Source organism: Apium graveolens, chromosome 10 (assembly GCF_009905375.1).
Source record: "Apium graveolens cultivar Ventura chromosome 10, ASM990537v1, whole genome shotgun sequence".
Taxonomy (NCBI): domain Eukaryota; kingdom Viridiplantae; phylum Streptophyta; class Magnoliopsida; order Apiales; family Apiaceae; genus Apium; species Apium graveolens.
In genome coordinates, this window is record NC_133656.1 from 230,698,309 (window position 1) to 230,714,960 (window position 16,652).

Below are 16,652 nucleotides of genomic sequence, written 5' to 3' on the forward strand. Positions count from 1 at the left end.
GAGTCTAAATTAAAGGAATATTCTATAGATTCATGATTTAAACAAAAAAATAGAAACCCTATATTGAATAGATTATTTGATATTAAATTCGTAACTGTCCTTTTTATTTTAAAATAAAATCAAACGAAACTCGATAACAATTTTAATTGCTTCAACTCCAACTTGATTCTTTTTAGTTTTTTGTTTTACTCTTTCAAATTAATAAATTCTTATTTTTCTATAAAATATTAATTATTGATGCAATACAAATCTAATTCAGTTCAAAACAAAATTAGTTTTGAAACAAAATAAATGTTACATGAAATTTCTGGATTTATGTATCACTATTACAATGTTAAGTGTTAAGTTTATTAATCAAATATGGTAGAATCGTAATGAGGTTATAGAAGACATGATTAGTATATTAAGGTTGACCAAAAAAACACCCTTGGGTAGACAAATGGACAATATATAGGAAGGCATCTGAACTTTGAAGCAACCGATTGAAAAAAATAAATGCAAACATTTTCAAACAAATAAAAGTATGGAAGGGGTCCCCTCAAATATACACAAAATGACAAAGGACTACCAATATCAAAATATATATATATAACCAAAAAAAATTATCAATCATGTAAATAACAAATATAGATTGACATAAGTCATATTAATAATATAAGTAAAATAAAATAGCATTAATCATGTAAATAACAAATAAAAATAACATCAAGTTATATTAATGGAAAAAAATAAAAATATAGAACAACATAAGTAATATTAATAACAAAAGTAATAACATATATAAAAAATAAAAATATTAATAAAATATAAAAAAATTAACCGAGTTCGAGTTCGAGTTTATCGAGTCGATCGAGTTCAAAAAAACTCGGCTCGGCTCAAGTTTTTAATCGAGTCTGAAATCTTGTTCGAACTCGAGCTCGATAACGAGTTCGAGTCGAGTCGAGTCGAGTTAATCGAGTCGAGTCTCAAAAAAGCTCGGCTCGAATTACAGCCCTAGGTACGGTTCAGATTTGACAAAAACCAATACCGTACCGAATTTTCATCAAACCCAAACCCGAACCGAACCCAACCAAATGAAATCCAAAAATCAAACCCGAGCTTTCGTTTTCGGTTCAGTTCGAGTTTAAACCGAAACCCGAAATTTATATCCAAAACAAATATATAAATATTAAAAAATAAAGTCATTAACAGGTGTTTTGTTCAAAAATTATTTAGAAAATATCATATATATATAATAATAATTCATTAAAAAGTCTTTCAATAATAAACATTTTTTTAAGTTTAACAACAAAAATAAAAATATTTTTGTTCAAAAATTAAATACCCCCAAAATTTAGCAAATACAATAATATAAGCATGATTAAATTTAGCAATTACATCAATGATTTATGACTAAGAAAATGGGAAACTAAATTAATATATTTAAAAAGATGATAAATTTTCAATTTCAAAAAATAACACTAAAATTGATATTAAGATAAATACTTAATTGCCTATGAGTCATACTTGATTATCTTAGTCAATTATATCTTATTATATATATATATATATATATTTTAATACAAGTTAGTATATTTTCTTTATCAAACATCTAACCAACTACTTATCTATTTATCTAACCAACTACTTATCTATTTGAACTATTTTATATTTGGTTAATCAATTAGAATAAACTAGTTTTTAAACCCGTGCAAGACACATGCACGTTCTTATATCTTAATTTTTAAGTATTTTTTATTTGTTAAATATATTTTATAAATAATTATAGTTAACAAATATGGGTATATTTATAAAAAAAATCTTACCTAATAAATTATAGTATAAATAGGGGTTGTAATTTAAGAAAAAAAATAATATTTTAACTTCCTGGACCGAACACTTTGCTTTTTATGATAAATGATATTGTATCAACTACACAATAAGGATTGACCCACATAATTGTAGTTCAGGTTAATTATTAATAATGATGATAGTTAAATATTTTATACTGAGACATTTTTAGTTTTTAACAGTAATACAAATTTTAAAACCGTAATGTTATAGGCGATGGGTCGTTATGTGCGTCGTTTCAAGAGATTCTTTTCAATCTCCCCGCAATTTTGAACTATTAGTAGTAGTAACTATTTCCCCCATAAAATTTACGGGCATACTCGATGTCAAATATTATATGGTTAGTGAGGTATAGAGTGATTCTAAATTGTTTATTTATAAATATTATTTTCTATTAATAGTTTTGCATTAATTATCGATTCATAAAAAAATGATCATTTGCTCTTATTCTAAGATCGTGAATGGATAAACTATGTTTCAGTACATATAATAATATTCTCCTTTGAATCTTTTTGTCTCAAATCTATTTTTTACAATCTTCTTCCAATTATGACTAAAAAAAGTATCGAGTTGTTCTTTTATCGCCATACCCCCTTGACATTTTTCTCCCGTCGGGATAAACCTGACTATTTCATTGTGTTATAAGACATATTAGTTTTACTGGTAAAAAAAATTAACCAACTAAGTTACCAAAGTAATGAAAATGGAGTGTAATCAAATGACTTATGAATTACAGATGTGCTGGGAATTTGTGAAAGATTGAACAAAGGGTATGGAACAATTATGTATAGTAAAATTTCAATAAATGAATACACTCACGAACATAAATTTTTTTTTCATTTATCGAGATTATTCATTTGTTGTGATTATATGTATATTGCGTTTGTAATACTGGGACCGGGAAAAAAGTATTCATTTGACGACTTTATTTGTTTATCGAATATTCGTTTATCGATTCTGTATACTTAGTGCATACATATAGCCTGCATCATTTTTCTATAAAATTAGTATAAAGGAGTTAGCATGTTTAGTGGTCACGGAGAAAACTGAGTTTTTTTAATTGCTATGATTAGAATATCATGTTTTGATTATGTTATACAAGAAATTTTGATTTAGAATGAAAAAGTTTATGAATGTGTTAAAAATAAGATAAAATTATTAAAGTCGCACATGAACAAAAGTTATTACACAATAGTTTGATATTAAAAATTAAAATTATGAAACATACGACACATGATTAATAAATTATAATTTTATTCAAAAAAAATTAAAATTTAATATACCAATGTTTAATCTTAAATTTGATTATAAATAAAACTCTATACAATTAAAAAATTAAATATATCCTTGTTGTTTTGCACGAGTATATAGTCAGCATATTAAAATGAGTTAATTTACTTAAGACTCAAATTATTATATTTAATATAAATATTAAAATTAATATCAAATTAAATACATGGTGAGACACCCAATATAAGAAAATAAGGTTTACCTCAATACTTAATGTTATCAAGATACAAATAAATGTAACTCTAGTTCAAGTGCTTGACGTCGGTAACTTGCACATAATTCTCACGGGATGAGTTCGATTCGTAATAAAAAAAATTGTATTTAACAAAATATAAGGGCAAAATAGTGATCTTGAATAAAATATTTTCCTAAATAAAATGTTTTGTGAATAAAATATTTTGTCAAAAAGTAAATGTTGTAGTTTCGAATAAAATGTTTTCTAAAAAAGTTGATTTTGCAATATTATAAAACTTTATACAATTAATAAATGAAATATATCCTTGTTGTTTTGCGAGTATAAAGTTAACATATCGAAATAAGTTAATTTACTTAAGTCTCAAATTATTATATTTTATATAAATATTAAAATTAATATCAAATTTCTGACAAAAAAAAAATAATAATATCAAATTAAGTGCACGTTTGAGAAATTTTAAAATAAGTAACTTATTACTTAAACTGAATAAGTGATTGATAAGTGATAAGTTGATAAATGCTTATAAGTTATACAAGTGTTTGGATAATTTAACTTCAGAATTTTTTTTTTAAATAAATTAAAATAAATAATTTTTAGATATAATTATCTTTATTCTTATATTTTAAGTTAAATTAACATTTAAAAAATATATTTCAAAACTAAAATTGATTAAAAAATGAAAAATAAAAAATAAGTCGAGAAAAAGTACGTCGTTATTAACATTCAACTTATCAGCTTATAAGTTATAAATTCAATTTATAAGTAGGGTCGACAAACACTCTTCAATAAACTATTGCGGACTTATAAGTCAATAAGTCACCTTACTAGATTTGTCAAACCGAGCCTAAATACGGGGTGAAACACCCAATATAAGAAAACACGGTGTATCTCAATACTTGATATTAAATATATACAAATAAACGTGACTCTAGGTCAAGTGGTTTATGTCGTCAACTTACGCACTAAGTTAGCCGGAAGAGTTCTGCGCTTCGATCCTATTCAAAACGCTCAAAGAAAACCGATGAAAGTAAGGATGACTTTCCCAACAACCAAATTCAGTCAATTTTTGAAAATAAAAATCAAAATCGTAATTGAACCCTAAATCGGGTTTGGTAAAAACCGTTCGGGTGGATTCGGAAAATTTTACTATCCCTCCGAGTACATCACCAAAGTTTGGACTTATTTACCCCCAGTCTCACCTACCCAGGTTAAAAAGAGGGAGAGAGGGCGGGTAAAAAAAAATAACTTACTGCATGAATGAATGGGGACAACGGTAAAAAAAGAAGGGGGCAGTTAAGCTGTGAGTCTGTGACTTAAAATTAAAAACAGGCTGCTGGAGAGCAACGTTTACGTCAACAACCACTGGCTGCTGTCTCTCTGTTTATCTATTTCTGCCCGGCAATTACTTACAACCTCCCCTGAACATACACACACGTTTACATATATATACAGAGCAGAAACGATGATAAGAAGATCAGTCTATGTAATCTGATGCAGCAGCAACACACAACTATACGGTGGTGCTACTATCATCGCCGCCGCTGCTATGTCAATTTCTCCTCCTCTTTCTCTCTCTCTTCGCCCTCCGCCACTTGTATCATCTCCATCGCGCGTATCTAGATTGCGTAAACCTTCGCTTTCGATCGGTTCGATTAATCCCAAGCTTCTTCATTTCCCTTCCAAATCTTCTTCTCATGTGAGTTTTGCCAATTTATTATATTATTTGTATTCATTTCATTTCGTTAATTGAGCTCGAATTAGTTAATTTAAGTTAATTAATTAGTTTAGTTTAATATTTCGTTTCGCCTAATTTTGTTAATTGTTATGTATTGTATATATGGATAAAAGTCTCGAATTGATTACTGTTCCAATTGTTCGATTTCTTAGCTCCAGCTTCGCGAAATTCAAGTAATTCGTTAATGATTACTGTTATTAGCACTATTAGGTTGTTTTGAAGTTCTGACATTAGGTTGTTTACGGAGACATTTGATACTTTAGAAAAAAATTGTAGTGCGAGAGATTTTGCTACTAGCATTTCTAAATATTTGAAAATTATATGAATGTCTAGTGTGTAAGTTTTTCTAAGTGATGGTATTGTTTAGTGATAGATGTTTTGTGTTTGATTCTCGATGGATGTGCAGAGATGGAAAATTTCGTGTTTTCGGAAAGAGGAGTCTTCTTCAGATCCTGACTTTGATTCGGTTGAGAGCAAATTGCCGGAAGAATCAGTGAGGCCTGGTACCAATCAATCGAATGTTGTGAAGGATAATTGGTTATCTAAACTTAAAAAGGTATGCCTTTGTTGTGTCGTGTTAGGTTAAATTTTATGTTGTTAAATAGGTATGTTGTCTTTCTTTATGCCTAAATACTTGAATTGTATCACAATACAAGGAAGTCAATTCGAAGATACTTGCTTACCAATACCTTTGAGTTTGTTTTAAAGTCTATGATAGTAAAGATTTGAAATTTAAGAACCGGAATTTCTTGCAAAAGATGTATCACGATGGAACTGTGATCTACTCACCCAAGTAACAATTTCTTCCCACGATAAAGGAAAGGGCGAATGAAAGAACTAGTTGCCTAAAGTCGGAGTAATTCCTCCATGACAACAAAGCAACAGGTCATTCTAAAAAGGCATTGAAAATAAAATGCATCAATACAGTATACAGATAAAACCTGAAGACGGGAAAAAACTGCGTAGAATATGATAGATAAGATAAACTTATCATCCAATGCAGAAATAATTTAGGTTCTATGGATAAAACAAAGTAGTTAATAATAAGAAAGACAATATCTGGGGAATGACAGTTTCAATAAGGAGAAACCCGGCACTCATCCGTGACAAAATTGAAGGCCACAAGACTTTGAGAAGAGGAACATCTTGTGGTTATTTATTTATTATTACGGTGTTCTATATAAATAATCAGGGTGTGAGGCATTCACGTCTAGATAGAGATTGTGAACTTGTTCTAACCATAGTTGTTAAGACGTCGCCTAGGCGGAAAGGCGGTAAAAAAAGAAAAGGCGTCCCTACCATCTTGATTTTAATAGGTTACGTAAATTAGGCGGCGCCTAGGCGAGTTAGGCGGTAGGGGTGAACACGGGTTGGGTCGGTCGGGTTTTAGATAAAAAATGACCCAACCCAATATAGTCGGTTTGTAAAAAAATCAACCCATTATCTCGAAAATATTTGTCAAACCCGACCCTATTAACCCTATTATTTATATGTCGGGTTGGGTCGGGTAGGGTCGGGTTGGTTGGGTTTATTATCCTGTCAAAATTTAAATTCAAAACAGAAGTACAATAAATCTTATCAAGTCAATATAACATAAGTTCAACAGAATATTAAATAAAACAGTGACAATCCACAAATCCATCATCCATGTTCCATGCCATGGCAGAATATTACATCAATAAGTTCTTACAACAAAAACTAGTTCAAATTTCTAATAGCATTAACAGGCAACAACAGTTTCATAGTTCTAAGCAACATTATAACATAGTTTCATTCATCAATAATGTTAATGGTTGCCTTGATTGTGTCATTTGATGTAGCAGGGTCTTTTCCCTTGTCCATGTTACCTGTAAATTGAAAAAATAAAATACATAAGCAAAGGAAAAAAGATCATGTTAAATCAGATTTATTAAATATGTTTACCTTCTTCCAGAAACGCGTAAGAATGAATATCATCTAAAAAATCTTTAGATTTTATCCCATCATGACGCCCCTTCAACCAACTCTGCGTGCACACTAGCACTTCCAACATCTTTGGACTCAAAGAACTTCGAAAAGGGTCCAATATTCGACCACTTGTACTAAAGGCAGATTCAGATGCCACAGTTGATACCGGAACAACAAGAACGTCTCTAGCAATCAAAGATAAAATTTTATACCTGTTCGCATTATCTTTCCACCAAAGTAATATATCAAACGAGGACGTCATTGGATTGATAGGTTCTTCAGTTAAATATTTATCTACATCAGTTTTACTCTCAGCCGTATCCAGCTGCTGTTGCTGCATATAATTTTCTAACAATCGCCTCCTACGAGTTTCTTTCGGTGCACTAGACTTTGGCAGAGAATCAGTTCCAGCATCCTGTTGGATATTAAAATGTGAAATCATGTCTAAGGATTTGGAATCTTCAGAAAATCAATTTTTTGTTAGTCAGAGAACTTGCCTAGCATAATTTCTATAATAAATCATGTCTGAGGATTTGGAATCTTCAGAAAACCAAGTTACTGTAGGGAAGACTAAACCTTAACTTGCCTAGCATAATTTCTATAATAAATCAAAACGCCACATCCAAAAACAAAAGACAAAAGTGGACATTGAGGTGGAACAAATCGAGCCTACTGAAAGTGCAAATTTCTAAGATAGTTTATTACATATAATTTATACCTAAAAAAGGTGCAGAAGAGTTAATTTATTTGGTAGTCAAAAAAGCGGATTAATGTTTTCTGCATTTCCCCAGTACTTATCGTACTTCTCCTTCATGCTAACAGCCATGCGTGATAAAAGCGGATCATTTGCATCGGCCAATTCAGTCAATTGGGCGTGGATTTCACATATTTCATGATAAAAATTATTGGATGTTACTTGCAATGTCCCACTAAACTTTAAGGTGACTTCGTAGAAAGTAGTTAAGAACTTCACAAAGATAGAAGCACATTCCCAATCATTAGAGGTCGGAGGTCCAATCCTCTTTTTACCATTTTCTTTTTCCATAAAAAAACTTACAAATTTTTCATCTTCCTCTTCATACCTTGCAAATGCTCTCTCGAATTTCAGCGCCACGTCAAGCATCATGTATGTGCTGTTCCACCTTGTAACCACATCTAAAATCAGTCCCCCTTTGTACTCAATCCTTTCCTTCTCCACACAAGCTTTAAACTTTAATAACCTTGCTGGTGATGATCGAATATACCGTACAGAATTGCGAATAGCAGTAATAGAATCATGTAGTTTAGTTAATCCATCATGCACGATCAAATTAACAATATGTGCACCACATCTGACATGGAGATACTCGCCACCAAGTACGGACCCTTGCCACGCATTTACCCTCCTTCTTACAAAACCAGCAGCGACATCATTGGCTGATGCATTGTCCATGGTAACTGTAAACACCTTTTCAATCCCCCACTCAAGCAAACAAGACTCGATCAATTTACCAATCGTATCACCTTTATGATTTGCAACTTGACAGAAGTTGATAATCCTTTTCTGTAAACTCCAGTTGGCATCAATGTAATGTGCGGTAATGCACATATAAGAAATCTGAGTTCGGGCTGTCCAACAATCAGTTGTTAAGCAGATTTTCTGACCAGGAGATGTCAACTCCGCCTTTAGTTTAGCTCTCTCCTTAGAAAATAAGTGGCAAACGTCCCGCGCAACAGTAATTCGACTTGGGACAACAAACTTAGGTTGTAACTCATTAATGAGTTCCTTGAAACCTTCACCCTCGACAACTCTGAACGCCTGTTCATCTTTCACCACAAACTTTGCCAAGGCGTTGCGACATCGAATTTTATTAAATGTCATTGCCAACAAGTTCGACCCACCATCAGCTGTTTTATGAAAGCTTAACACCTTCTGCCTTTTATCAGCTACTCTATAAGGATTCTTCTTGCATTTTTTCAAATGACCCCATAGGCTACTCGTTCCAACTCGTCTACTATGACACGCGTAGTCTGCACCACAGTAATTACAAGTGCACCTAGGGTCAGCCGGATCTCCACCTATAATTTTAGTAAAATGATCCCATATATCCGAGGTTCGAGTAGGCTTTTTCTTGGAAATGCGTACTTCATCATCAACTTCTTTTTTAGGCGACTTAAGTTCGCTAGGAGCAACATCATCTTGGATAATTATTGGTTCATTGTTTGCGGCTGGTTGGTCAATATTTGGGGATGTTGGGTTAGTGATTGGGGTTGGGGCTGTTGAATCAGTGTTGGGATCAGTAATTGGGGAATTTGTGATGGTAGTGGTATTTGGGAAGTAGTTTTCCATAGCCTGGTTCCTGATATCTGAATCAAAACCGTAATCGAGTTACATAAACAATGTAAAAGCCAGAACTTACTTCTTAGAACACATATCTTAGACACAAACAATAAAATGATACAAGAAATAATCAAGTCATACAAGAAATTTAAATATCATATAAATAAAATCTAAACATCATATAAGTCATACAAGAAATCTACACATATAAAGGATGATACATGAAATAAAATGAAACTGAAGAAAGTTATAATCTAAAGCAAGAAATTATAAAGACAAAGGTTTACTTACAAATATTAGAGCTGAGACAGAGAGAAGATAGAGTAAGTCCGCTACCCGGCTCTGTTATTTTGTTAAAGTGGAAAGAGTGAGGGACTAGTCGAGGACTCGAGTGTAAAACCTAGGTTAAATATTTAATGGGCTGGACTGACAGTATTAGTACATGGGTTGGGCTGATACCTGATGGTTAGGGTTGTATTTAATACAATTGGGTTGGGTTGGGTTAGGGTTAAAATTTGCAAAACCCTGACCCAACCCAACTTAATCGGGTTTTTTAAAAATTGACCCGTTCAATTTTCGGTTTGAAATGGGTCGGGTTATTCGGCTCGAAAAAGGGTTGGGTTGGTTTGGGTTTTGCGGGTCGGTCCGGTTTCGTTCACCCCTATTAGGCGGTACTTAGGCGATGCCTAGGCGAGTTAGGCGGCGGTGCATAGGCGTACATAGCTAGGCGTTCAACTATATGTAAAGTGTGTGTTTTTTTAATGTGACTTGACTTTGCCGATTTTCGTCTTTAAGTAGTTAAATGTATAAATTTGTACAGTTGAGTATTGAATCATCATACTTATAGCAAAAGTCTCAAAATTAAACAAACAAAAGTTTATAAAATCTATTTGTTTCAATTAAATAAACTAATCTTTGCATTAATGTAATTATTATGAAAACCAATCAAAATTTATGTACATAATATCTAATATATATGCCTATATTTAGTAGAACGCCTAATGGACGCCTAGGCGGTAATCGCCTAATGGACGCCTAGGCGGTAATCGCCTAATGGACGCCTAAGCGGGCGCCTTACCTCCTAGGCTTCCAGGCGGTTCACTATCGTCTATGTTCGTCTTTACGCCTTGACAAGTATGGTTCTAACACATGTACTGAGAAATTATACGTGCCATGCATCTGACAATATGCTATTAATTTAGATCCTAGTGTATCCTTTTCATTTTAAATTAAGACTACAATTTTGGTTATGAAGTTTATATCAATAAAATCGGCCATTTTCTGTATACTATCTTGTTCTGGAATCCATCATGGGGTCTAATCCATAGTGATTGTTCCAGAAATTTAATCTCAGTGTTATTTTTTCAGTTAACAGAGGCAGTGTTTTCGGCAGAGCCTTGGACTGTGCCATGGACAGCAAAAACCATTGTGCAGGTAATGGATATTTTGGGGCTCGATTATGAAAATTTAAATAAATTGAGGACATCTAATGTTGACGTGTAACTGACGGGAATGAGATAGCAGTTATAACTTAGAACTGCTTGAAAGTGTTTGCTGATTAGTAATTGTGACATTTAGTATATAGTTCTAGCATTCCATTTTGAGTTTTCTGGTCTTTAGGACTAGAGTCCGTGCATATGCGAATAGAAACAAAAAGGGAAAAATAAAGCTATTTTTTATCCCCCCCAATATTTTGTAGTAGGTTCAGTTATTTTGAACTTTTTAAGTTTTAATACCTTAAATTGACGTAAGTTATCTAGCGTTTAAAAACAAGAAAATTTGTAAAAAAAATTCTTGTTTATAGTTGTTTTAGGTTTTATTGTAATCTGAGCCTCCCCGATGAAGTAACTAAATGAGCTGGGGATCCTAGTGATCTAAATCACCTACTAAATGAAAAGGTTAAGTTACTTTCTCATGCATGACAGGGAATAGATCGATAAATTTTATATCTAAACTTTTCATAGATTATTCTTTCACGTTTAAAAAAAGCTCAAATGCAAATTTTTTGGTTTGTATCAGTCTGAATCGTGTTCTAATACAATTATGAGATCTAGTTTGGGCATGTTTGGACAGCAATTGCTGAAAATTATATGTTGATACCTTTTGGATAGAAGCCTTTGGTTTTCATAAATTTTGTTTCCCTTTAACTTGCAGAAAGTAGGCATAGGGGATATATGAAATGGAGCACAAGGTTAAGTAACCCTTTATGGCGACATGTCCACACCTGTGACTTGGGGGATCAATTGTCTATTTGGATTATTTTATATTATATGCAGATGTAGCAGTAGTGTATGAAGCGCTTTCATTTATAGGCTTGATCCTACTAATTCTGGACATATTTATATCCATTACCACATTATATATGCACCTGACAGTATCTGCTCTAACATCAACTAAGATACCAATTACTGGGGTCACAGCCTTTACATTTAATGCATCTATATTAGTTCCTATTTGATTCTTCGAATTATAAATATGTTTAAGTAGCATGTTTAGTCACATTAAACAAGTTTTTGATATTTGACATGATATGAAATTTTGGTCTTTTAGGAACCTAAGCACACCCTACGTGAACACATGAACAATTTAATATAAACCTGGGTCCTGGGACAGCCTATATTTATGAATTAAACTGTAATGGTAGCTGAGAAATTTCCTTCTAGGTTCCTGTTACAGAAAGTGAACTAAAGATTGCAGTATTATGAATGTACTTCAAGATGGCCGATTCACCAAGGGGTCAAGGACCGAGTGGTATTTCCCTCTAGCCCTTTTATGGGAGGCCCAAGGTTTGAATCCTGTTGGGGAAGAATGTGGCATGTTCAAGCCCAGAACAGAGTGTTGGCAGTTTCAAACAGGCAGAACATCCTCAAGGGTGGGAGATTTGGAGGAGGCTCTGAGTAATTACCTCAAGATCATAAATACAAACCCATATATCAGAGAAAAACCTACATATATTAAATAGAATCGAAGCCCGACCTTGGCTGGTTAGGGTTAGGGGATTATATTAGGTTGAAACCAGCCAAAATTGGCCAAATAATTGCTAGCTGCTCATTCCCCTCCTCTAGGTTTATTTTGTGTATAAAGTTATTTTATAAGTCCATTTTAGAGTGTATTTTGTTTTGTATATTTTTATCTAAATAAAGCCAGATATTTTCTTGAGACTAAAGTGAAGGGAAAGCAAGAAACTTTTAAGAATAGAAATTACATCTCTGATGTTGCAGGTAATGTTCCTCTGGGTTACCACTTTCTGGTTGGTTGGCTCGTGGGTAATTCCATTTCTAGCTCATACATCAGGTTTCAGAAAGGACTCCCTAACATACAGAGGTCAAGCATTATACAGTTTCCTGACGGATTTAGTTGAAGGTGTTGCTGGTATTGCGATCCTCCGCCACTGCCTGGCACGCTTTTGTCCGCTTCCGTCAGACTGGTTTCGATTTAGTCTACGAGGAAAGTGGTTGTTTGAAGTAGGCTTGGGCTGCTTGATGTTCCCCCTAGTCAATCGGCTCTCGCAGGTCAACTTAAGTTTGTTGCCGATGCTTCCTTCTACGCCGGTCACTGTATCTAACGTCGAGCAATCAATTTTTGCTCGGGATCCAGTGGCGATGGTCCTTTACTTCGCAGTAGTCTCAGTCTGTGCCCCCGTCTGGGAGGAGATTGTTTTTCGTGGCTTTCTTCTCCCTTCATTGACCAAGTACATGCCTGTATGGTGCTCAATCTTAGTCAGTTCGGTGGCTTTTGCCTTGGCACATTTTAGTGTGCAAAGAATGCTACCACTTGTATTCCTTGGGGTGGTACTCGGTGCAGTTTTTGCAAGATCGCGGAATCTATTAACATCTATGCTTTTGCATAGTCTTTGGAATGCCTTTGTATTTATAGATTTGATGAAGTAACATTGTGATGTATTTTATAATTAATATAGTATCAATTTCTGTTATTCTAGTCCTTCAACCATTTTATATAGAGATATAGTGCATCTGTAGGAAATCACAGTGGCTGATGTGTGGCCCATATTTCTTTTTGCAGTTTATGTTAGGAAATATTTGACTCGAGTATCTACTAAATTTTTAGAACTCTCGGTTGTCAAGGTCTTACATTTTTTTGGCTATTATAGTCTAAATCAGGTTAGCAGCACTAAGTAAATTTCATTTAATATTGAGGCCTGTTAGTGCCAATGATATTTCAGGCTGTTTGCGGTGCATATGGTTTTTTTTCTTTTTTGTTTTTTGGTATCGTCAATCACAACAATTTAATACTCATTTACCTCTAGTCAGGCTTGTCACCCCCCACAAGAGAGGGTATCCTCTGGGCAAAGTCTTAGGGTTTATGGCGTGTTAGAACTGACACTTTAGTGCCATATAAAGCCGGTCTTTAACGTTCCAGTTAAGTTACACTTAATTATCGCGTGGTTCTGCCGTTGCTAATGTAAAACTAAAATCATTGTGTAAATGTTCACGTTACCTGTGATTAGTTAATATATTGTATACAATTATCTTTGTAATTCTTAGTTTGTTATATTTATTCTTTTCTTCAAATTTTTTATCATTCTGTTAAATCTGTGTTATTATCTTGCTTATTCCGTTAAACCTGTGTTATTATCTTGCAACTTTCTGCATGACCTAATAAGTTGTTGCACAATCTATACATTCTGTGTACAAGCTAATGAGTTATTGCACATTAGAAAACATGTTGATTACACCCCTAAAAGTTACTGCACAGTAGAAAATATTCTCTCTGCAACCTAGTTAGTTATTCCTCAATAGAATAATTTTCTGTTTGAAATGAATTTTTGAATACTTTACATTTGTTTAAGTCTTTGAGGGGACATTGGGGAGGACCATTTGGTTGCTAGTCATTTTCCTGTTTTGGTGTTTGCTCCTGGAACCTATGCTGATGTCCGTATCTTTCTCCGACAACAATGGGACCAATGTCTTCTACTTTCGTTTCTTTAGATTGTTCTGCAGATAAAAGATAATTTATACTTCAGAATGAAAATGAGATAACTTTGTTTGAGATTTAACGTGAATAGAGTTCAGCTTGCCACCACTAAGATAGTTCGTGGATGCAAATGCCTGAAGTTTCCTTACCAAGCAAAGACTGATATTTTTTTGTTAGATTTCAGACTTCTCGACTTTTACTAATTGTGCTTGTCATTGATAGTTTTATATGAAGGTTGTGATGCTAATGTCCATCCGCGTTCTCTTATACCAATTGTACCTGTCATTAGTTGTACATGGAGTGAAAATAAGATATGTGAGTAGAAACTGAATATACCGTTTTATGAGTGTTAGGTTATCTTGAATTCTTCATCTTCTGGCATTCAAATTGGCCATGCGAGGAACTAAAAAAACAGTGCACGTGATAATTGCTCATTGAATATGAACACCTATACAGGGTTGAATTATTTCAAGCTGCGTAAAGTTCTTCCCCTTGCCCATATTATATTTGTCTCGTACCTTCTCCATGCTGGTGAATGCTGCATTTTTGCACCTATTGCTTAAAATTCCAAGGCCAAAAAAAGGTATGAAAGCACAGGACTAAATTCTAATTATCAACCTTTTTTTATATTTTAAAAGTAGCTTGGATTGTATCAAACTTTTGTTATAATGTTGTTTCATGAAGTACAAAGAAACACTACTTCTATTGGGTATTTTTTTTACAGGTATGAGAAGGATACTGAGTTAAACTGAAGATGTAACAATACATGAGAGGGTTTGTGGGGTTCACATTTCTCTTTCTGTTTAGCTTTTTCTTTTATTGGCAATTGTTTATTATTGTTGTCTGTATTCATGCAACCACATACATGATTGCTAGGGAGGATAGCAATGCAAATGTAGATAGATTCCCAGATCTATTTGTATATAAATAAGAGAAATATGCTCTTAGAGGAATGCATTCTCTTATTCCTATTACCCACCCTTCTTTACATCTAAACTAGAGAAACTCTTGCACCCTCTCCTCAAATCTTTGAATAGAATATACTGACATCATGGAAACATCTCAAACTCTGTCTATTGAGAGCTTTTCATATAGTTGGTTAGCAAACTTGAAGCCATCTTTGGATAGCCCGGGACATTCTTTCCGGGCTTCACTTGATATATATGATGAAACTTTATTCATTGAGATAGACCCAAATTTGTCTTCCTCAAATAGGTTCATTAGAGTTTCTCAGGAATTTAATTTTCCTATATCACAGGCTCCCACAACTCTTGTTCATGCTGATGAGATGATTTCTAATGGTCTGCTAATGCCTTTTTTTGTCAGACAGTTAAAGGCAGATGCATATGATCATGGTTCTGATTCAGCTAAAACTTTACCATGTCCTTCGTTTTCCCCAGAAAAGTTTAATTCAGGTAACAGAATTCGTTGTTCATCACTGAGGAAGTGCCGGAAGTTAACAAAGAAAATATTTCAGAAGTACATGGATTTTCTTAGGCCACTTTGCCAAAGAGTGAGAGGACGAAGATCAGGCTCTAGAGTTGGAATTTTTTCTTCAAGGATGCATGGAGAAAGAAATTGGGACTGTTCAGCTTCAACATCTCCACGAGTAAGTGTAGCTTACTCAGCTGATAATTGGCGGATGTCCTGTGACTCCGAGAGTTCCATTCATGAAGCTGTACTCCATTGCAAAAGAACAGTTGGTATGTAGGTTAGAGTATTTCTTGTTGTTGAGGAGATATAGAAGTGGTCACAAATTGGAATCTGTGTGTTTCAAGTTGTTTTGTTTTTCTTGTCTGTTTCAAATTTTTTAAGGAAAATCTATCTACTCTCACCTTGACGAAAGTTGGTTGTTTTAATATATAATCTTTTAAAAGCTTGTGGAAATTAGTTTATTTATGTTCAACTTTCTGGTTCTGAATTGGCAGCATCAGATATCATATCCAGCATCTAGCTTGCCAATCATGCATGCCAGTAAAATTGATAGATAATCATGAGGATCTGCATGATTATTTATAGCTTTTAAGTAATGTTTGTGAAACTGAAACACAGGGGTACTTTTACTGTTGCTTTTGTTTGTTCTGATCAAGTATGTTTAGTTTCCAATTGTCTCAATTATATTTGAGCACTGATTGAAGAAACTACTGAATGAACCAGCCAAAAGACAACTTTTTTCATGTTTCAAGAGTTCAATTTACTTTATGATTGAAAGTTTCTGTTAAGTGTAGAAAGATTAGCTTACATTTAGTCCAAGCAATGTATGAAATCTTTTACCATCTGCTTTTGTGTGGAAACAAACAAAATTTACCGGCTTTTGGCAAATGGAATCAGAAGTGAGTTTGAAACAAGTTGTTTGATGGACGAGTTTGAGACAACTGAAGTTGTGATAAAGGACCACC

General features: G+C 33.4%; 2 protein-coding genes across 2 annotated transcripts; both read left to right on the forward strand.

Annotated features, from left to right (window-relative positions):
* Positions 1 to 4,624: 4,624 nt before the first annotated feature.
* On the forward strand, positions 4,625 to 13,423 carry LOC141689598 (uncharacterized). Its single transcript, XM_074493943.1, has 4 exons — positions 4,625 to 5,012; positions 5,458 to 5,607; positions 10,687 to 10,752; positions 12,540 to 13,423. Exons 1-4 carry the CDS (start codon positions 4,863 to 4,865, stop codon positions 13,206 to 13,208), a joined length of 1,035 nt encoding a protein of 344 aa, XP_074350044.1. The 5' UTR covers positions 4,625 to 4,862; the 3' UTR covers positions 13,209 to 13,423.
* A 1,587-nt stretch (positions 13,424 to 15,010) lies between these two features.
* Positions 15,011 to 16,129, forward strand: LOC141689599 (putative membrane-associated kinase regulator 6). The gene has a single exon (XM_074493944.1). The coding sequence runs from the start codon at positions 15,305 to 15,307 to the stop codon at positions 15,962 to 15,964; it is 660 nt and encodes a 219-aa protein (XP_074350045.1). The 5' UTR covers positions 15,011 to 15,304; the 3' UTR covers positions 15,965 to 16,129.
* The last annotated feature ends 523 nt before the right edge of the window (positions 16,130 to 16,652 follow it).